A 22,635-nucleotide genomic window follows, 5' to 3' on the forward strand; every position below is an offset into this window, starting at 1 on the left:
TTTAGGACAGTCGAGTTATCTGTGCATGGTTTTAATAGCGGAGACCGAGTGGCCGCTGAAGTTATATTCGTGTGGTATCGGCTCGCTGTTCTGTTATCATGTAAAACGGGCGCAGTACAGATATAATCGCTGTATTATCAGACGGGAGACACGCCCTCATATCCGGCCCCACAGCCAGAGCCATTTTCTGCTAACGCCGCTTCTCCCAGCGTAACCGACCCGAGAAGCAGTGAGCGCTAGCAGCTAAAACGCATAGGTTAGCTAACGCTAGCTTCCACTTTTTGTGTACCGATACTGATTAAATACTCATTTTTTAGGATGAGTGACATCGAGGACGGGAACTTCGAGGGTAGAGTAAGTAGCCTTGCGTTATTATTGTGTACATATTCAACCATTTTACTTCTTCACCCTTTTTCACGCTCAGCCCTCCTTATTTTACCCTGTCCTCTTGCTGTTTAGGTTCCGCTAGTTAGCGTTATTGCTATCCGATGTTTTCAAGCTTTAATAGTTAACGTCATTTTATTGTAGCTTTACAGCACAAGTTTAATCCTGAAAGCGACATTTATCCCCGTCCCCTTTGTCTTTAAGACGTTTTCTCCATCGGAGTGGAGCAGTGCGCGTTGAGCCGGGGCGGCCAGTTAGCTAGCCCAGCAAGCTAAGCTAGCTTGCTTATTAGCTTAGATGCTAACCTAGGTAGATTTGTAGACCAGTGGGATTTTTCCTCATGAGACAGCGACTTGTTGGGCAGTTATGGGACTATTCCCATTATGTTGAGCACATTTGTTTGAGTGTAAATGAGAGAGACTGGTAGCTGTTAAATTCGTGACTTCAGCGAGATAAACGGTTAACCCTATCTAGCTTTAGCCTGGTTAGCTGGTCGGTTTGTTTGTGGCCGAACCGTCTGTGCAGGTTTCTGTTTCATTTTTGGAGACCACAGTTGGTTAGTTAGGTTAACTTACCAACTGTTTAGCTAAGAGTTTGACTTAATGTAACATCTTAATGTTTAGTTATAAATAATTGTGGAGAATCAATAGGGTTTCCCTTTAAAGTACGAGAGAATTAGAAGGTGCTTCTGATATGAACTGTATTTTAATAGTACCCTGTTTACAGTGTGATTCATTACTAGTAGTATCTGTAGTGTAATGTGTTTTATTTCACATGACGATGTTGTAGCCTTGCAGAATTTTGTTCATCTTGACTCCAACTGTCAGAACTTGCTAATATTAACTCAGCTTAACTTGTTTTCCCTGCATCAGGGTTATCTAGCTTCACTATTAAGGTCTGCCAGTGTTTTAGTTATTTCTCCAGCTGCGTCTTTCTCAGCAGTGTAGCCACCTCTCACATTATTTTTTTATATTGTATTAATTTAGGTTAACTATGAAACGTACAGCTAATGCGTAAATCCAGCTAAAGTCAGCAAGTTTCCTGCTGTTTGTCTGCTGCTTCTAAGCTCTTTCCGATTTCACTCAAGACCATTTCTTACCCTTTCCTTAACTGGATATGAATGTTGATTAAGTCATAACTTTATTTAATGTATTTATCAGGATGCTTAATCATTTGGTTTGTGTGAATTACAATATGTAAATGTGTTTGAGGAGTAGTTTAAGAGCTGAGTAGTTCAGGACTCCATTTTCCAAATCTCCCATGATCTTAATTGCTCTGAATGTTCTTTTTTCATTAAGGTTATTGGTCGTGAAGGAGTTGAAGAGTTAAGGCCAAGAATGTGGAAGAATATCCAAGATAAAAGAAGGCTTTTGAAAATGTGTACAGAGCAGACGGTTAAATGGGAAGGGGAAAAAAGAACGGAAGATCGAGTCAGATAGAAGCACACTCGCGTTATGTGTCTAAGCAGGAAAAGAGGTTTCAAATTGGGTGAAGAAATGAAAAGGAAGGAGAGGAAAAATGAAAACTGAACAAATGAAGACCGAAGAACGATAAAATGCCCGAAAAAAAAGGAATAGCATTAAAAGAACACAGAAGAATGAATGTGTCCATAGGTTAAGTAAACGTCCAGTGTATGTTCCAAGTGTCTGTAAAAACACCCTGTTTATTATTGATGAATTGCATGTTGACTGTAATTTGGTGATCCAGAACACGAAATAATAAGGTGTTAAAAATGTTACATTTAATTTGTTAATTTTATTAATGACATTACAATATAAAAAAGTTAATTTGTTCAGAATGATTCTAACAGTTTTCTCCACAGCTGTAAAGTGTATGTGTTTATATGTAAGTGCAAGTGGGTGTAAAAGGCAGATTGGATTGTAACACTCTGTTGTAAATGGTTCAACTTCATTGCTGTAACGCTAGGATTCCCGCTCACCTTCCAAGTCGGAGCGGGGCAGCCCAGTCCATGCTAAGTCTGACAGCAGATCGGGCTCTCCCAGCCCATCCCGAGCTTCCAAGCGTTCAGAATCCAGATCCCGCTCCAAGTCCAGGTCAGTCAAAGCAGAAAAAAGTGCTATTTATGGTCTTGTAGATTGTTGTACTCCAAATTCAAAAGGAGAAATAAAAATATACTGAATTTTGTGACATGAAGAGCATAGTTGCTTAATATAATGGTTGTCTTCCATTCTAACCAACAGATCTCACTCTCGCCGACACTCCAACCGCCGTTACAGTCGCTCCCGTTCTCACTCTCACCGGAAGAAGTCCCGCTCCCGCTCCTACAGCCCGGACTATCGACGGAGGCGAAGCCAGAGCACGTCACCCATGTCAAACCGCCGACGTCACACAGGCAGCCGGGTGAGTTTGAAAACTAGGCAAAGAGATCCCAGTTGCTGCTAGATCAGTGGTCCCAATGAATGAGTTATTCCCAAACTGTAACCATTACGAGTAGAAACATTTCACTCTTGCACAGCAAAATACACCTCTGGATCTGTCGTTAATGTAAATAAAAAATCTTCTTGCCCAAACACATCCTGAGTGCCGATAAAAGCAAAATAAAATCACAGATAGTTGTGTTGTTTTTATTTATACTGTTTAGCACATGTTTATGCCAGTGTTTGTTTTTTGGCATCAGTTAAGAAATTACAGTATTTGCAGAAACGTCCTTCTGGCATAACATGTATTTGTGCACCTTGCCACGTGAGCAGCCCTTTATAGAAACTCTGTTGGTAGGGTTGCCAGAGTCAGCATCCATTAAAGTGTCCCAATTAGCTTTTTCGTAGCTGACACTGAAAGTAATATTGAATTGGTACACCATGCTGTCGGGCTTTCACACATGTCTGTTACACAGAATCGTTGGCAGTCAGGCAAAGTTTATTTGTTTATTTATTTATTTTCCCCTTATAGAGCTAAAATACAAAAAATCCGTCTGCAAGTATATGTCCTTAAATCATTAGCGTGAGTTACATAGCTAACAAATAAACCTCTAAATATCTTAGAGTGCCAAGAGTCACATGATGGTTCAGTAAATGTAATTACTAATCTCTGGCTACTGTTGGTTTTAGAAGTATTATTCAAATCTCTACTTTTCATTGTAGTGGTGGTGATAGACTGTGATAAACTGATATGATGAAGTCACCGGTCTCTGTGACCCCTTTAAAAAAGAAGCTTGTTCTTTGTTGTCATGGAACGTACTTCAATTAACGAAATGCCAAAATAGAAAATAGCTGACGATGCATGTTCTGTTGCAACATTTTAAGAAATTAATGGTCTTTTTTTTCTCTCCTTTCTTCACTATGTACTATTGGACCTTGTGTAAGGGTCTGACATGTTTAATGTATTGGACAGCTTAGAAGAATTGGCCTTTCTTTAAAAAATTGTTCTTTGTTCAGTGACTGCAATGTACCATCCACAGAAATGTAGACATGGTGTCATCCTGTGCTCAAGTTTATGTTAAGTAAAAGTCTGTTTTTTGAATTGCTTTTAATGACCATTTATTTTACAGTGAAACCGTGCAGTGTGAGGCCATTGGTAAGCTGTTTTGCGAGGGATTGTTATCCCTCAGTGCTTGATACCCCACCAGTGTCCTTGCCCTTTACAACAGCACCAAGATCAGCATGAGTGTTTAATAACCCCTTTTACTTCCCTCTGATTATATCAACAGAGCACATACAGCCATGACTTCAAAAATGATTCGGTCAGTCATGGTGATGCCAGGGTACGTGAACCTTTTATTAACCTTTTGAATGTTAGCACTAGACCAAACTGGTCTCAGTGTTGCAGTGTTATTTGTAATGGGGGATAAGAGGTTCTTTACATAACTTCATACATCTGTGTGTCCCACAACAGTAAGTGCAATTAAATTAGTTGTCATGAGGGAATACTGAGACACCTTGTCACTGCCAAATATTATATGGACCTTTTAAAGGGGGGGTTGTTCTCGTCACTTACGGAGCCTGCCCTGCTAACCGTTCATTTCTAATCTCAAAATGCCTCATTACAGTAATCTTGGCTGAGATCTGCAGATGCTTTGCTATGCAGGCAGCTTAAGACTGAAGTCAACATAACTCCTTCAGAAATTATATTTTACTAAATCTGAAGGGGTTATTAAATGCTGTTAGTGTTATTTGAGAAGTTTAAATAATTGCAGTTTACATGCCAGTCCACCAGGGGGAGTTATGTGGTGTGTAATTACCAATTGCTCATATAGATTATTATGAAATTAGAGGGGAATTTCAGTTTAAAAAAAATATATATATATATATATATATATATATATATATATATATATATATATATATATATATATATATATATAGAGAGAGAGAGATATATATATATATCTCTCACAGAGGTGATTGGAACCAGGCAAAGTGTTTGTCTCTAAGAGCTACATCACAAAGGTATTGCATGAAACATTTGCAAATATGCTGATTGATGCCTGAGTTAGTTTGTTGAGATGGTTTTGATCTAAAATATATACATTTTTAAAATTCATTTAGGATGGAGAGGTACATAAAGGTGTTGAGGCAAAATAAGTCCCAAAGACAACCCCCCCCCCCCCCCCCATTGTACCACTGTGTGGCCATTATTTTACATATACAGCATTTTATATAAATATGTAAACGCTGGGCATTTTGGATAATATATAAAATGACCATATTTGCATTGCTCATATTGCCTCCCCTGGTTCCTGTCACCACTACTGTAAGGGAATCTCTGTCCATAGGTGTCTCTTATGTGCACCATTTTGCACCAAGTACTTTTCGTATATATAAACAATTGAATTATTGGTGAATTTTGAAAAATCAGTGGAATTCCCCTCTAAGTATTACTTCTGGCTGGGAATCAAAATGATTAAAATGATTGTGTGATGGGTATTCCTGGACTTTGCCATGCATCTTTGTTTCCCCATTTGCTATAATTACACTGATGTTTAACAAAACTGCAGTCCTAATTTGGTTGTTTTGCTGTAAATAAATTATGTTCAGAGTCCGTATTTTCTATTTAGTTTATCTACTGTAGTGACAGAATTCTCATAGATCTCATAGATCAGGACTTCACTGTCCAAGTAAGTGGTAAAATTGGCCTGGGCCTCATAGTTCAGCATTGCTAGTAAGACCTAAGCAAAGTTCATTATTTTCATTCATTAACATCAGTTTATTGCACAGCTAGGACATCCTGTTTATTAAAAACAATGAATAACTATGTAAAACTGTCATTTTTGTCTTTGTAATGTTTTTCTGTCTTCTTCGCACAGGCAAATCCGGACCCCAACACGTGTCTGGGTGTGTTTGGTCTAAGTCTGTACACCACAGAAAGGGATTTGAGAGAAGTGTTCTCCCGCTATGGCCCACTTACAGGAGTCAATGTAGTCTATGACCAGCGCACCGGCCGATCCCGAGGATTTGCTTTTGTCTATTTTGAACGCATTGATGATGCCAAAGAGGTATAGCTATATAGCTATGGCTTTGAGCACTGACTGGATGTTACTTCCTGATAAAAGGCACATATCATGGATAATTGAATTTTCCCTCAATTTTTTTTAAGTAAGACTTTGATTTTGCATGTAAACACTGATAAAGTTTCAGAACATGCTGTTCATACACCTGAATAAAAAAAAATAATTTTGAATTAATTGTTTTTGGTGTCATGAAAACCAGCATATTTACATATCCCCACAGTTTCACCTTGCTCATTCACACTAAAGTCAAATACAGGGCAGGCATCTTATCAGTCTTAGAGGCACAAAAAATGACCCGTTTTTATTTTAAGGGCTACAGAGAGGTTGGAAAGTGGCTGTGTAAACATTAATTGCAGTTTTTTTAATACATAAACCCACACAGTGGCATTAATGTAGCTTATGAAGAAAAATAACAGGAGAAATGTAAGATATGGGCCCTTCAAAATGCCTTGTTTTCTTCTTGTTGACCATTCTGCACCATATAACGTTCTTAAAGGAATGTCATTTTGTCCCTTTGCCGCAGGCTATGGAGCGAGCTAACGGGATGGAGCTGGATGGTAGACGCATCAGAGTGGACTACTCAATCACCAAAAGGCCACACACCCCTACGCCTGGAATCTACATGGGTCGTCCCACACAGTAATATCATAGACTTGTTTGCACAGATGTTGATCAAAAACAGTTATTTGGAATGGTTGTTTTCCTTCATTGAATTTGTAGATGAAACCTTGTTTATATTTTCAATATACTTTTGCAGTAATGGAGGAGGTGGGAGCAGCAGCGGTGGCCGCAGAAGAGACTCATATTATGACCGTGGCTATGACAGATATGACAGATATGATGAGTACGACTATAGATACAGGTAAAAAAATAATAGAGCATAAGTTTCATAAGTATCAAACCAAATTCAGATTTAGAAAACAGCGGTGATGCTCACAGGCAATACACTAAAGATGCTTTCCCATGCTCAGCGATGCTGAGATCTTTAGAGCATTATGCAGAACTGCAGTGATTCTATCAGTGTTTTAATTAGCTACATGTGATAACCTGCCAGAATGGTGGGTCAATACCCAACAGTGCCCACCGAGCAAAAATATTTGAGGGGAGACGCTGTTATTGTTCTATTTTGTGTCAGATCTCTTAAGATATAGAAACAAAAGCCCAACTGCTGGATAATATTTAATATGATCCACTGAATCTGACTAACCTTGGAAAGCTATATTTTATTGTGTATTAAGAAATTCATCTTCACATCTTTGTGACTGCTAAATCGGTAACGCTGCTTGTTGTAGGGAGGCTTATTTTAAGGATGGGCTACAAGGGTGGTCTTAAAGGTCATGTAGGACTATTTGCTGATCTGTAAAAGTTATTGCAACTAACCAGATGCCACTGTGTTCAGCTTCGAAGTACGCTATATTGCTAAAAGTATTCACTCGCGCATCAAAATCTTTGAATTCAGCTGTTCCAATCACTGGCCACAAGTGTATAAGACCAAGCCCCTAGGCCTGCAGACTGCTTCTACAAACATTAGTGAAAGAATGGGTCGCTCTCAGGAGCTCAGTGAATTCCAGCGTGGTACCGTGATCGGACGCCACCTGTGCAACAAGCCCACTCATAAAATTTCTTCGCTACTAAATATTACACAGTCAACAGTCAGTGGTATTGCAACAAAGTGGATGTGATTGGGAACGACATCAACTCAGCCACAAAGTGGTCGGCTACATAAAATGACAGAGCGGGGTCGGCGGATGCTGAGGCGCATTGCTCGCAGAGGTCACCAATTCTCTGCACAGTCAATCGCTACAGACCTCCAAACTTCATGTGGCCTTCAGATCAGCTCAAGAACAGCATAGAGAGGTTCATGGAATGGGTCTCCATGGCTGAGCAGCAGCATCCAAGCCTTACATCACCAAGCACAATGCACAGCATCAAATGCAGTGGTGTAAAGCGCCGCCACTGGACTCTAGAGCAGTGGAGACGTGTTCTCTGGAGTGACCAATCACGCTTCTCCGTCTGGAAATCCAATGGACAATCTGGGTTTGGCGGTTGCCTTGTCTGACTGCATTGTGCCGAGTGTAAAGTTTGGTGGAGGGGGGATCATGGTGTGGGGTTGTTTCTCAGGAGTTGGGCTCAGCCCCTTAGTGCCCCTTAGACAAACACCCTCTTAATGCTTCAGCAGATCAAGAGATTTTGGACAATTTCATGCTCCAAATTTTGTGGGAACAGTTTGGGGACGGCCCCTTCCTGTTCCAACCTAACTGCACGCCAGTGCACAAAGCAGGTCCATAAAGACATGGATGAGCGAGTTTGGTGTGGAAGAACTTGACTGGCCTGCACAGAGTCCTGACCTCAACCCCATAGAACACCTTTGGGATGAATTAAGAGTGGAGACTGTGAGCCAGGTCTTCTCGTCCAACATCAGTGTCTGGCCTCACAAATGCACTTCTGGAAGAACGGTCAAAAATTCCCATAAACACACTCCTAAACCTTGTGGAAAGCCTTCCCAGAAGAGTTGAAGTTGTTATAGCTGCAAAGGGTGGGCCGACATCATATTAAACTCTGGACTAAGAGTGGGATCTCACTCAATTTCGTATGCGTGTGAAGGCAGATGAGCAAATACTTTTGGCAATATAGTGTTATGTATTTCCTGTAACAAGACATTCGGGCTGAACACAGAGCCTATTGCCAAAACAGATATTTATCAGTATAGTGATTCCTGCTACTGTGACCCAGTTTGACTCTACAACATCAGTAGTTCTCTGCATTGAATTGGTCAAAAATGAGGTGCTTCAAGCCTAAAGTAATATTAAATAATGGTTAGAAATTTGATGGATAAAGTACCTTGGCAGTGCACAGGCAACTGGACTTTGACTAACTTGCTACAAAGTTGTCAGTGATGTTCTGTGATTCCTCTGCCATTAGACCAGCTTTGTTTAATAATAAATTTTAAAAAAACCTTAAAACTTGGACTGCTGATGACAACATGGATTTTTGTGGAATCATTACTTTTTTTTCCCTCCCCAGCAGAAGACGTTCTCCATCACCTTACTACAGTCGTTACAGGTCTCGTTCAAGATCTCGCTCTTACAGCCCACGTAAGTATGAGCAGTGACACGTGCTTAGTCTTTTGTATTTATTTGTTTTTGTTTATTTTAATAAAACATGCTGAGCATACACCAGAGGTATTCAACTCTGGTGTCCAGCACTTTTTAAAAATATTTTTTTCCTGCTCAAATACCAAATTAAACTCGTGTGCTAAGTCTGAAGTTTAGTGGAAGCGTTTGAGTAAAGCTGGGTGTATGCTACACGGCGTTTCTAAAACAGAACATCACCCGCTTAACGTTAAAGAGGGTTTAACACGGTAGTTTTGGCTCCAAAAAACACTTCAATCTCCCGTTAGGTGATACAAACAAGGCTAAGCTGGACTGGACCTGTTTGTGGTTTTATGCACATACAAAAAGTGCAGCACAAACTAGGGATGAATATGTGGTGGATAAACGCAGATACTACAGTGCGAGCTGGAGAAATATTTTACCGCAAACTGGCAACTTTTCAAAAGATGAAAAATGAATTTGAAAACAGTGACAGGACGTCTGGATCCAGACATTATAACCATTATGAAGGCTCTTATTTGCCACTGTTCAACCTCTCTCTCGCTCACTTCAGACCAAGCTCCGAACCTGGAAAATTGCGTCAGATTGTGAACATTTTTCAGAATCGGGGGGGGAAAAAATCGTGCAGTGCCAGCCCAGCTTGAGGGTATTGCAAAACTGCCAGACTGGCTTCATTAACATTCTTAAGAATCTGACACAGTAGTTTCATTAGTGAATTACATCTCTTTACTGAATAAACTGCCGAATTGTGCATAAAATGAGAGTGTGAAGGATAGCAGGTATCTGATTAAGAATGGTAATCTGTCAAAGATGCCCTTTGGAAGTTTGTTTAGTCTGCAGCTAATGTCCAGTGTTTTTCTCTCCACAGGACGGTACTAAGATCACAAACCCCTGTTGTGTTTCATCAGCCTGGATCTGTGAAGGTTAAAAGAAGCTATTACATGTGTAACTGTACTTGGAGGTGGAAGAAACTTTGATTTAAACAGAGCAGCTCTAATTAGATTGGGGGGAAACTTGTTTCTGTTTAGTAGGTGTCTTAATTTGTACTTTCCAGTGATAAAGTAATGATTTTGGAGGTCCTGGGCATAGTCTTGGCATTTTTTTATTGTATAGTATGTATGTATGTATGTATGTATGTATGTATGTATGTAAAATATAGATGGTTATGAACAGCTGTGAATGAGCTTGTTATATTCAATGTGTATTTACAACTGTGTGTGTGTGTGTGTGTGTGTGTGTGTGTGTGTGTGTGTGTGTGTGTGTGTTAAGACAAGTGAGAATGTATTCAACGTTATAACAGTTCACTTAAACCTTCTGTTGTGTGACAACACCTACCATTGTACTTTATCAAGGAATAAAAATAACTCAAGACCTTGTATCCGTTTGTTAGTTTCATACCCATAGCTTTCAAAGTTTTCTATCGTTACTGGATTACAAGGTAAATACAGAAATAAAGAAAGTACCTCATAACATGTAGTGTGGAACAGTTATTGATGCTGGTAGCTGAGATTATAAGACTTTCTGATCTTGTTTGATCTGTACCACATACTCTGTAATCTCACACACTATATGGCAAAGGAGTCTTTCTGCTGTAGCTCGTATGCATGCAGCTGTATCAAGAACCAAACCAGCCTGTTAAGATCAGTCTAGTCCTCACTTATGCTTTCATAAAACCTTCTTTCTCTTTTTAAAAATAGATGAATGGTGGTTAAATAGGTTTCAATATGACAGTAGTGAGAGAAACATGCAATCGCAGGTATGTTTAATTACAGCAAGAAAAGAGGTTGTGCAGCAGTGAAGGTGTTCCCACCACCATTCCTGAGGGCCCCTCTGTCCTGCATATATTCAGAACTTCTCTGCCCAAACACACCTAACCAGCTGTCAGTCATGAAGGGCATGATGAGAAGCAGAGTTGGACTGTCTGTTGGGGCAGGGAGTACTTGCAACTGCAGAGCAGTGGACCAGTGCGTCAGGTCAGTTTGTCATGAATTATGAAAGTCTTGCTACCGAAGTTGAACAGAATTGGTGCGGAGTCATTCTAATGATGCGGAGACTGATCTTTTGTTTTCTAGAGTGATGTTAGTTTTATGACCTCTTGTATGACACACTAGGAGATACTCATTCCTGTAACAAGTCGGTTCATCCGAATGTGGAACACAGCTTTTGGGTTTTAGATTTCAAAATTGGATTTTCTATTTGGTTTGTATCCTAAGCACCACCACACCTTCATCCGTGTAGGCCTCCAACCTTACACAGAGGTTTCAACTGATAGTTACAGCATTGTATATTCCAACACACAGACAAGACACACTGTTGGATTTATAGTATATTATAGTGATCTTTGGTAGACACATATACATGGGCTTGTAGTGTGTAAGACGATGTAATGGCCTTGTAAGGGTTTTTGACCCTTGGCAAGTGTCGACAAAGTGCTCATGGGCTTTCCATGTTATATTGTGGCACATCAGATTGTTGATATCATATAGAGTTCTTACCCAGTAACACAGTCACCGGTAGAGATGAGGCACAATTCAGCCAAAAAAAAAACAATTGAAGTGTTACTTTTGCCAACAAAATGAATGGCTCACTGCTGCCAGCAAGCAAAGCTTTGGCCAACCAAACACACATTCTGTTAAGCCAAGAACAAACTTCATTATCAAACTTAAAGAGAGCATACAGACAACTTCTTAAGCAGACAGACTGTGAAGGCTTCTCAACTTTGCTAGCAGAGACAAGAGAAACATCACTGAGCAGAACAAATATTCTGCACGGACATGGCAACACAATTTGTAAAACAAACAAAAAAAAAAAACAGTATGTTCTACTGTAACCTTCATAGTAAGGTCCATAAACATCACACACGGAGAGGCTCATGTCTTTTCTGTTGTTGCTTCTGAAGTGGTATGTTGCAGAAACCAATATTTAAAAAGTCGTTAGGCATAAAGATACAACAGTGTGGCCATCATCAGCGGAGCTATTTGATCGTACCTCCTTATTATAATTAAGTATTATTTTAGAAGATTTGTACTTTACCCAAGTATTATTAAAAACCCCTGTACTCTTACGCAATTACATTTCCAAGAGTAAAAACATACGTTCCACCTCACATGTGATGCGAATGACAATAAATGACAAAAAACTATCTTATCTTATCTTATCTTATCATATCATACTCTTTACTCCTTCTTCATTTAAACCTACTCATTACGAATTTCAAAGGCCGTTTTGGTTATCCAAAATTTTGGTTGGCCGTTTTTTTCTGCTTATTTCATTTATTTTTATAAATGAAAACTTATCAAATTCATATCAGTATCAATTGTCAGTGGTAATAACAACATCGCTATCTAGGCACTGAATTTTACAAACACTTTCAAGTCATTTCTTTTCTTCATGATTCAGGTCGGTTTTTTTTAATTCATTATATTCAGAGTGGATACAAATGGACTGAAATTCAAAGTTGGAACAAAGCACCCCTGTTATTATACTTGTCATACTGATATCATTTACATGTTAAGATTAAAACAAAAATAATATCATACGTATTCAGTATAGTGATTCAGTTTTGTCACATATTACATTGTCATCGTTTTCTATCCATTCTGGCACTGAAACGTCTTAGTCGGATCTGAATAGTCTTACAAATATGTTAGCAAAAATACCCCAATAATTATTAATATGATACGAAGGAATATTGAGGACGACTAATAACTGTTAGCAACCATCGTCACAGTAAAAGAAGTGTTGAAAACGATTCCAGGGAGGTTACTGCTCCTTTCGTTTTTCTCATTACTGACCATAACTAAGTCAAACAACCATCTGTTTTGGCTTTAATTCGAGTTTTAAACTGACGCTGACAGTTCTTTGCTATTCAGCTGTGTGCAACCTTTCCATTACCCCCAAAATGAGCTCACATAATTTCAATGAAATCAAATGCATTAAACGCTGTGGGAGAGTTTTGGGATTGAACGATTACAAAGTACAAAGCAGAGTTTTGTTTCATGATAAGATGCTCAGCTTTTCCCGTTTAAGGAAGTCATCTTTCAGAAAAGCAACTTCTTACTTTACCACTGCACCTCATCCATAGATCTGTATGTACTTTTTTGAATGTTAAGCATTATTGAACTAGCGCACAAACTATGTTTCCATATTGTGGAAACTATTCATTTTCCTACCTCTTATGTGCATGAATGTTCTTGAAGAAACATAATAAGTGAGAACGAAGTAATGAAAATATACAGAGCAGAAGGGTCTCCTAACCCCTATGCAAGACTTGGTAGACCACCAAAACTATCACCACCACATTATCTCTTCTTTAAGCGTTCATATTTGAGATTGAGGAGAACAACCAAACCCACTCTTGCTGCAGATCTGGAAAAGTCTGAACTTCTAAAACTAAATTTTGGAGGGGTGAAAAATATCCCTGCAGATTTCTTTGAAAAACGGAAAGCAAGTCTCCTGAAAAGAATGGAAGCAGTAATAAAGGTAAAGCGTGGACACACTAAACACTGAAGCATTTGAAATTATATTTAGCTGTTAAGGCCTGACAGTGAAAAAAGTAATAACTTATTTAACGGCAGCTTTGACTAGAAATTAAATAAATGCTCTGATTTTGCACAGTACTGTATGTACCTGTTAGGCTCCCATACTGCATACAATCATTGATGAGCTGTAATAAACATATTTTGAGACTATGCTGCATTGAGATGCTACGTGACATGACTGTAGCATGTCTTGTATGAATTAAAAGCTTTTTTTTGACAGAAGAGCAGGTGTTAGTCACATATTCTGCATAAATTTATATGAATATACAGAAAGCCAAAGCACTGAGCTGCTGGGCATAATTCTATAAACTAGACATGAACCACTTAAAACATCCTCCGTATCAAATAAACAAATCTATATTCTACCTCTGCACACACTTAGACTACGCATGCTGTAGTCCACGTTCTCTGTGGACTCAACTGGGGAGATGTATCTGCCCCCACTCAAGGTATACTTGAGCTTTATTTGTGAATGACTTCTTATATAGTACTTCCAAAATCATGTATAGAATCATAGAAATGTTCAGTTAAAGCCATAGTTGATGAAGGAGTTCATGAAGAAGGAACAACTTACAGACGCTGTTATGGTCATCGAAGCTCACAGTACATGCAGTTCATACTGCATCTCAAAAATGGATGTATTTGGTACAGCAGTCCATTAGGTATAACTATAATCTAAACCCCTTTCTGCACCCTGAGTATATTCCTTGGTCCAGTGGTCTACATGCTTGTGGTCATTTTCTCATATTCCGATAACACCATCATCTGCAAGTTCTCACAGCATTCAGACAGAAGTTCCTCAAGATTCACTGTGAAAACCAGAAAAGCACATAGACAACCCACAGCGAGAGCTTCCCAGCCTAAAGTACAGCCCCCACACAGCGAGGATAATCATAGCACAGTATTCCATCGTGTTAAAACTAACCCCACTGTGTAGAGGCTGTTCTATAGCCTGGGTAGCTCTCACTCAGGGTTGGCTGTGTGCTTCAAAACAGTGCTTTAACAGTGTTAATCTCCTCCAGGTAAATAATGAGCACTGGATTTCCCAAAAGCTTCTGAGAGGCTGTTTACACCACGCATCAGCATTCGGTGATCGGTTTTTGGTGAAAGCGTGTAAACACGTCCAGGATGCACTGCGATCATGGATTACGATTCAGATCACTCAAACCACATTCAGAGGCGGCCAGAGCTGGATCTTGACTGCATTTAACACAAGTGTAAATGAGATGCATCAATATCTGTATACAATTACGTGAGCGGAAACATGTCTGCTGAGTGCTAACCAGCAGAGAATAAACAAAGAAATAAAAGAGGAGGGTTTATGGAGCTGAAGCTAAACTAAACCAAGTTCTTTCTTGCTCTCTGGGCTGATGGAAGTGTCTAAACCCAGCTTGTCCCATCAGATTCCCCATATCAATTCAAAACGGTTCATATTTTTAACTTTTATTCGTGGATGTTGCAAAATTTTACTACAGATGTCATGTAAATATGTCTGTTTTGTCGCTCTGCCTTGTGTTCAAAAGTAAATTTGCTAGTGTTTTTTTTTTTTCGCTAATCTCTTTCATTTTGATGCAGATACTTTTATGTACAGTAATGTGCAAAAGTTTTAGGCACCTGAAAAAATGACATGTAAAAATCTAGCTTTCTGGGCAGGTAGCATTTATTGGTTCTATAAAACCAATAAACACAAATAATAAGTAGTGATTTTACATATGTCAGTGTGTTCTTTTAAACATTTTTAAATCTCTAATTGTGATCACCTAATACCTGGCTAAATACATCAGTAATGAGGTTTAACAAATCACTGATGTTGCTGGAGACACCCAGAAGAAATCTGGGTTTTTTTAACTGTATTTAACTTGTTTCTTTGCATTTATTGTAATGTTATATTATGTTTTACAAGCTTAAAACACAATAATTGCCAAGATAAATAGTTTTAAATAATGTTAATAGGGGCTTAAGACTTCTGCACAGTTATGTATATAGGTTGGAGAACATCAAGCGTATCAGAGTAACTGGGTTTGCACAAGTTTTACAGCAGATGTTTTATCGGTCTGTTACATTGAATTTGCACGTTCAACTCACACTGCTTTCGGTTGGATTGTTTTTAAAGGGTACATGCTCAAAATAAAAATAAAAGTTTTACATTTTTTATTTTCGAACAGAAACATGTATATTTCTATAATACATTCATTAATGTTACGAGCTTTAAATTTATTTAGAAAAAAAACAAATCATTATTGAATTAGTTCCCTGCTCTCCTCCACCCGTCTTACACTTGAGAGTTCTGCCTCCCCCACAAACATGATTTTACTCATCAACTGACTAACAAATCATTCTCGAGTGTACATGCCTTTATATGGTCAGGGAGAACAGTGTTCTTGGTGACATCACAGACGCTGTTCTTCAAGCTTTCAGATGTATAAGCATGTAAGAACGTCCTGACCACAGCCCCACATTATAGAAACCTGTACTGTCCACATCCCTCTGACTGTAAATGAGTTGCAGGTGTCATGTCAACACTGTGAAAGTAGGCGATCAGAACCAACAATCCACCCAGTCCATATAAGGAAACAACGCTGTTTTTGTCACAATCCCTGATGATTGTGACATCCCAATGTGGGGATCAACACTGTGGCGTCATTGGCTGGCTGTAAAATAAGGCCGAATCCCAACCCTGTGCTTCTGTATTTTACATACTACACTAATGAATGCACTTTTAAAGGTGGTACACTATTTTTACACACTATTTAGTACTGTAGTGTGTGGTTTGGGACGCAGCCCCAAATGCATGTCCTCTTAAAAAAAACGAATATTAAAGACAAGTAGCCAGAGTTTATTTGATCCGGAATTCCATCCACGCTAACCTGCGCACATTTCAGCACTGCTCTTACTTTCTCAGCCAGGCAGTACACAATGCAGGGCTTGCCAGAAAGTTAATTACTGATGAAGACTGAGCCTTTTCCAGCACAAAAACATGTTCTGAGTAAAAACACACAGAACCGTTGCCGTTTTCTGACGAATACAGAGGCAGTTAAGGTATGATAAATTTACAAACCCACTAACTATAAGAATGTTATTTTCTCATGGATACTGACTACCAAAATATGTACATCAAAGCTTAATTTACAGATTCACCAGCAGAAATCTGCCACTGCTAATGCTGAACACATGCCACTGGCACACTGGAGGTGTGGTGAATTGTGCACAGTCAGCGACGTTTCAGAACTTTTGGGGGCCCCGGTTGGAGCCTCCCACCTTGCACCCTCCACTTCTCAGAGGTGAATTTATTCATGCGTCCTAACAGAGAGGGGTTAGCCTACAGCAGTAGCTAGGTTGCTGTACATTAGAGTGGTCATGTGAGTATGGGCGGCTAATGGCATGTTGAATATATCAGTCATTTTTTTCAGCACGTCATCATTTCTTTTCCTTATTCTCTCCCCGCATCAGCTCCACCTTTAGTCCGTGCTTACCCATTTTGAAAACTGGGAAATCCAAATTGGGTTTCAGTTCAGCAGTTCAGCCCATACAAACTGTGCCATCGGTATTATAACCTTTAGCCTTTGTAAAGATAGGCTTAAGATGTTTTAAACCCTCATTTGATCCAGCACTTTCACATACATTATACTTATTCCACCCCTGATGGCCCTCATTAGAAAGGCCCTCGTCATCATTACAACAGCATCAGTAAGCATCAATTTTTTGGGGGTTGATGTTCATTGACTGGAGGCCCTCTCAGACTCAGGAGGCCCCACTTGCTTGGTTTGCTTGCCCTCTAGCTTCCCCTCTTTGCACAACTAGCCACGAACACCGGGTGTCCTTAATATTAATAAGCTTTAAAGACAATAACAAAAAGCGAGTTCAAGTGAACATTGATTGGAAGTGAATATCTAATAATGAACCTGTTTCAATGGCACCTCAAACAACAAGAACAATGGAAGTCGAATAAAAGAATAAAATATACAAGTACAAATACAAATATATCATACAAGTACTATATAAAATATACGTACAGGTCTGATAAAACGAAACGCATCAGGTTAATAAACCTCTTTAGTGACATTGTAACCAATTTCATTTGAATTGAAAACAGAACAGGCTCGTCTTTGGTAATCAATTAAACTATGTTAAGAGTTATAACAGATCAACTTGCATTTTGCTTTAAACTTTGAAACTGTTCCAACTAAATATTTGCATCACATTTATTTACATTATTCATGAATTTATTTTTTTTTAGAAAATAATAATTCAAATAACCTCCCACAAGCTAATTGTATTTAGTTTGACACGATACAATGCCTCAGTGAATTTGAAAACAGACAATAATAAAAAGGATGTTTACTGCAAATCATGCAGTTATGAGTGAGCTGTTATCCACATTTTTGTGCTTTATTTTTTACCATTTTACCATCACAATAAAACACAGGATCTTATATCTAGTTAACATGCGCATTACTGCAGCGTTCCCAGCGTTAACCGCCGTGGCTTGGTTACACAGATCTCCTGAGGTGTGAAGTCAAATTAGAAATAAAAAAGCCACAGACGTGAAACGAAAAAGCCACATATCCATTTAACAAGAGCATCACAGAGGACAGTCCTAAGTTAGGTCATAAACTTCATGGTTTGCAGCCGTCTTTTCCATGCCATGGACTTGAAAAGGAAAGAAGACGTTATATTTTTATTTTATTTTAGTTTTATAAACACTCCTTTCTGTTTCCTTCTAGGGATTTAACGATGCCGATGATTTTGTTTCAGTGAGGAAGTCATTCACATAAACAGAGGACCAATGACACCAGCAGCAACAAAATTCAGTTCATTAGTGTGTGAAGCCAAAACGGCACACAGAGACCTTTACATTAAAAGCGTCCAATATTCACATTGAGAATTATTTGTGAAAATGCACTACTGTCCTTGTTTGGGCTCAAATGAGGAACATGTAGCCCCTCCTTCTCATGTGAACAGGAAGTGACATGAAACAAACACGACTGCGTACTATTTCACAGGAAATGTCCTTAGCTTTCGACATGGCTGCAGGCTTAAAGCACAACAAAGCTGTAATTTGTCGTCTACTCCATTTGTGGGTGTCTTAAACGGCCTATTTGTTTGCTACTGAAAAGAAAAGTCAAGCTTGCTCACATAGTATTTCTAATCGGATGTAAGTATTATAGCCGTATTATTAATACGGTTATTTCTGACGTACATTTCACATAAATTGAATCTTTTACCCCAATATTATGATATTACCATCATGTTGCTTTGCCATTCATCCAGTTATGTCAGAATCTGACACAAATCTACTACAAAACGTGGCTGTGTGTGAGCGTTTTACTGCAGGAAAATCAGCACAATACACCCATTTTAAAAACTTTGTGTGCATTAATAAGGCATTTTCCATTTAGCTAAACCATAATCTTATAAAGTCTCTAAATCTTTTGCACATTTTTATCGCTACACTTCACCTCAACAAGTTATTTTCCCCAAGTAAGCCTTTTACTTCATAAGACACAATAGAGAAAAACACTGATTTAGTCATTCAGTCAAATAAAGTTAGCTTCATATCTAATCTGGTTTTGGATCCTCTGCTCAGAACTACATTTCAATTTAACTCTGACAGGCACACAAGCAGTTGCTCTAAAATCACAGTAATTATTTAGCAAGACAAGCTGTTAAAGCTTTAGTATTATTTGCAAAATGGTTATAATTGTATAGTTCTTCATCACTGGGTCCATCACAATGCTAAATCACTTCTACAGTACACTAAATGTCTAACTTTAGAAAATAAATAGTTCTTTAGAGGCTTTTTGCGTTGTGATCTAACCAAATCGGTGTGGGACACTTCTAATGTATATTATTACACCCTTCCAGTGTCAAAAGGAGGACACAATAGTGTTGAAGCAGCAAGGTTTTACAGTCTTATTACTACACATTCATTTCATGATACAATGATGAAAAACCATGAATAATTCTGCCTCCTTTACGTAACTCCATGTAGTACTTTTCCAGTGTTTTCTCCTTTCTTTCGGTCTCAGAATGTACACATATGAAGAGCGTACTAGCTAATGTAAGAATGTGATGAAAAAGAGCTGCTTAGACCTGAACTGGCCCACCAGTCTATTGATACTGCCCTGTGAAAGACGTGTATTTTACAGAAGCCTGCAGAAAACAGCATTTGCAACTTTGCAATTACAGCAGTTTCAATTATGACTGATAATATGTTCCTTAATGATTTAGCCTTGCTTGAAAACATGGAAATGTATCTCATAACAGAGGAAACCTGAGAGTGTGACAGGACCAGTCGATTGCCTACTAATGTACCTTTAATAAGTTTTACTTATTCTTAAGCACACATTCATTGCTTATAGGTGTCAACAGCAGCAATACCTTTTCTCTAATCCTTTCTAAATGTTTCTACTATTTGAACTTCAGTAGAATTTATTAACCGTTATATAACTTTCCACTCAGTTGTGTATGCAGTTAGATATGTTAATAATTCGATTTTTTTCAGAAAGTAGAGGGGTTTTTTTTCTGAAGGAAGCATTGGGCGGTCAGCCCTATGGTGCCCTATGGGTTACATAACCTCTTTTGTTCCCAAACGAAGGTGAAGCCTAACGCCGTGTAATAACTGTTCTCTACAGTAAAAATACAGCTGTTTTCATTTTTCAAAGCTCGTGCATAACTGAAAGTGTGATCTTCATTTTTCAAGTTAAATAAACGTGGAAAAGTTCTCGTTCTCACACAAGACAGTAAGACAGCGATTAATACTACTAATAAAAACTTAACAAAAAGTTTCACACAATCTAAAACTTCGGCTGAGCTCAGGGTTTTAGTGCTTGATGGCGCAAATGTTGAGCGCTTGAAGCGCCATAAACTACCTGAATGGACGGAGCAAATTCATGTGAATGAACCAAACAAAGTGTGAAGTTTCCATCGCCTCCCTTTATTTGGATTCAGGTAAATCGTTACAGCATTTAGAACATGTTCACTGACAATTATAAGGAGAAATTAACATGTTGCTAGATCGGTGAAACAAAAGAGCCGAGCGTTAGTTCACAGCGTGAAGCTGCCCGCAGACAAAGCGGAGTAGCTCAGAATTTAATCTAAACCGCCATTTTCTGTCGTAAACCCAGCGCGGTGTGTTCAGCCTATGGATCTACCAGACCGACAGAGCTTCGGGAAAAAACGACGAAGCGTGGAAACGCGGCTACTTAACGCCTTTGGTCGAAAACAAAGACGCAGAAGGGCTTTTTGTAGCTGCTTTGGTCTCTCCAAACCGAAGGAGGCTTTCGGCTGTAGGCTTCACTAAAACTTCTCAGAAATGTGTCCTGACAGTTAGTTCAGGTCAACATGGCGTTCGGGCTTCACCGCGCAAACGTCCATACATTCAGCCGCGCCTCTGACAACAGAGCGGCTCTTCAAGACGGACAGAAAGTCGAATCCTCATCCGACGGTACAAAGAAAATCCGCTCCACTTACATGCGGCTCAGGCTACATCCAGACCCCTCGGCAGGAGGAATCGCAGGAGGCGTCGTTTTAACGCCTGCAGACGTTGTTAGTCTATAAGCTACAGCCCGTCCAAACGTAAGCATGAGAGATTAGAAGCAGCGAACGCTGCCGGCGCTCACGGTCCGCTTTACTGCTGCCCGACCAAGCGATACTCACGACGAAGGAAAGGGTCTCCCTGCGAAGCCCCCCATGTTAGGACCATATATACATAGACCAAGCCTACCCTATAGGAAATGTCAGGCGGCGGGCGGAGCAACGCCTCACATTCCTTGCTGATAAATGGAGGTCGCCCCATGAATTGGTGTGGACTTCGCAAGGCTACAGGTAGCCACGGGAGTTTTAACCGGCTTTTAATCTGTGCGCACGGTGTGTGATCAAAATCAGAGCTCGGGTCTCTCGGTTAAATGGGCGGCGATCTCCTGAAAGTAGCGCATGTGCGGTAACTTCTCAACTGACCGGCATCTGAAAGAAACGGGACACTCAGTGGACCCCTCAGCGCTTAAACCCCCCCAGAACACACTGAACGCGCTTAAACGCCCCCAGAACACACCGAACGCGCTTAAACCCCCCCGAACACACTGAACGCGCTTAAACCCCCCCAGAACACACTGAACGCGCTTAAACCCCCCCAGAACACACTGAACGCGCTTAAACCCCCCCAGAACACACCGAACGCGCTTAAACCGCCCCCAGAACACACTGAACGCGCTTAAACCCCCTCAGGACGCAGAGAAGCGCCTCGCCGCGGTGCGAACGGCGCTACCAAAGGACGCTTCCCGTGCGACAGACATACCTCTAGATTCTCATTAAAAAATCTGGAGCAGAAACGTGAACGAAGAGGCTCCTCTGGTCACCGAAACGCGCCGCTCTCACAGTTTAAGCAGCGAGCTCGTCTTCTCCTCCAGCGGCCGTGGGTTTTTTCGCGGCCACATTTCGTACCGAGCCGCGGCTGAAGGCAAACCAATGAATGAAAAGCCGCGCGCGAGTAGTAAGGGGAGAGGAGCGGTCTCTGATTGGACGATCACACCGACCAATCAGAGAGTCACATGCGAGCCGTCCTACTGTAGTATTTTGGTTGTGTGTGCACTCATGACATCCAGGCCCCATGCGTTCAGAGAGGAGCAGCTTGATTTACAGTCACGCTGTGATTATTACCAACGGCTGGCGGTATCCGCGGGTGAATTCCGACGGAACTGAGCACCTGAGGGAGAATATCTCCATCACAGGACCACCCCAGGCTGATCGCGGACCCCAGTGTGTTCATGATATATGTGTGTGCCTGACTGTGGGCGAGGGGGATACATGTAGGCTGCGTGTACACACAGCAAAATATCTGTAAAAATGGGCCCATGTGTCTTCAAAACATCTGATTTTGTAGAAGGGCACTGATTTCAGAACAGAAGTAAACCGCGCTGTTATGACTTATCAGAGTCTCAAACGCTTTATTTCTGGCGACTTCTTCCATTTAGACTGCCATGATTAAAAAATAAAAAAACCTGGCCGAAGGAAAGTTCTTTGAGGAGCCCAGTGTTTGTCTCAGAACAGCAGCAGTGAGCGCGGTGCTGCAGCAGTTCAGGGTAACTGGGACTGTAACACAGCGGCCTGGCGGTGTAAGAAACACTCGACT

The 22,635-nt window shown here is 40.0% G+C and overlaps 1 protein-coding gene across 4 annotated transcripts; it reads left to right on the forward strand.

Annotated features, from left to right (window-relative positions):
• Positions 1 to 10,434, forward strand: tra2a (transformer 2 alpha homolog). 4 transcript variants are annotated; one of them, XM_017693873.2, is made up of 9 exons: positions 6 to 354; positions 2,311 to 2,438; positions 2,586 to 2,745; positions 4,052 to 4,105; positions 5,648 to 5,836; positions 6,375 to 6,490; positions 6,609 to 6,713; positions 8,879 to 8,946; positions 9,833 to 10,342. In XM_017693873.2, the coding sequence occupies exons 1-9, from the start codon at positions 319 to 321 to the stop codon at positions 9,841 to 9,843; spliced, it is 867 nt and encodes a 288-aa protein (XP_017549362.1). In that variant the 5' UTR covers positions 6 to 318; the 3' UTR covers positions 9,844 to 10,342. The 4 variants fall into 4 exon arrangements, with proteins under 4 accessions (XP_037391342.1, XP_017549362.1, XP_037391341.1 ...); XM_017693872.2 differs by having other exon boundaries at positions 10 to 354; positions 8,876 to 8,946; XM_037535445.1 differs by lacking the exon at positions 4,052 to 4,105 and having other exon boundaries at positions 1 to 354; positions 9,833 to 10,434.
• Positions 10,435 to 22,635: the final 12,201 nt, after the last annotated feature.

This window comes from Pygocentrus nattereri, chromosome 27 (assembly GCF_015220715.1).
Source record: "Pygocentrus nattereri isolate fPygNat1 chromosome 27, fPygNat1.pri, whole genome shotgun sequence".
NCBI classification, from domain to species: domain Eukaryota; kingdom Metazoa; phylum Chordata; class Actinopteri; order Characiformes; family Serrasalmidae; genus Pygocentrus; species Pygocentrus nattereri.

Bases quoted from the DNA above. Each gene is read 5' to 3' on its own strand.
- tra2a (XM_017693872.2), top strand. From the start codon at position 319: ATGAGTGACATCGAGGACGGGAACTTCGAGGGTAGA. The intron at 2,439-2,585 runs GTCAGTCAAAGC...TCTAACCAACAG, and splicing joins AGATCCCGCTCCAAGTCCAG to ATCTCACTCTCGCCGACACT. The intron at 6,714-8,875 runs GTAAAAAAATAA...TTCCCTCCCCAG, and splicing joins GAGTACGACTATAGATACAG to CAGAAGACGTTCTCCATCAC.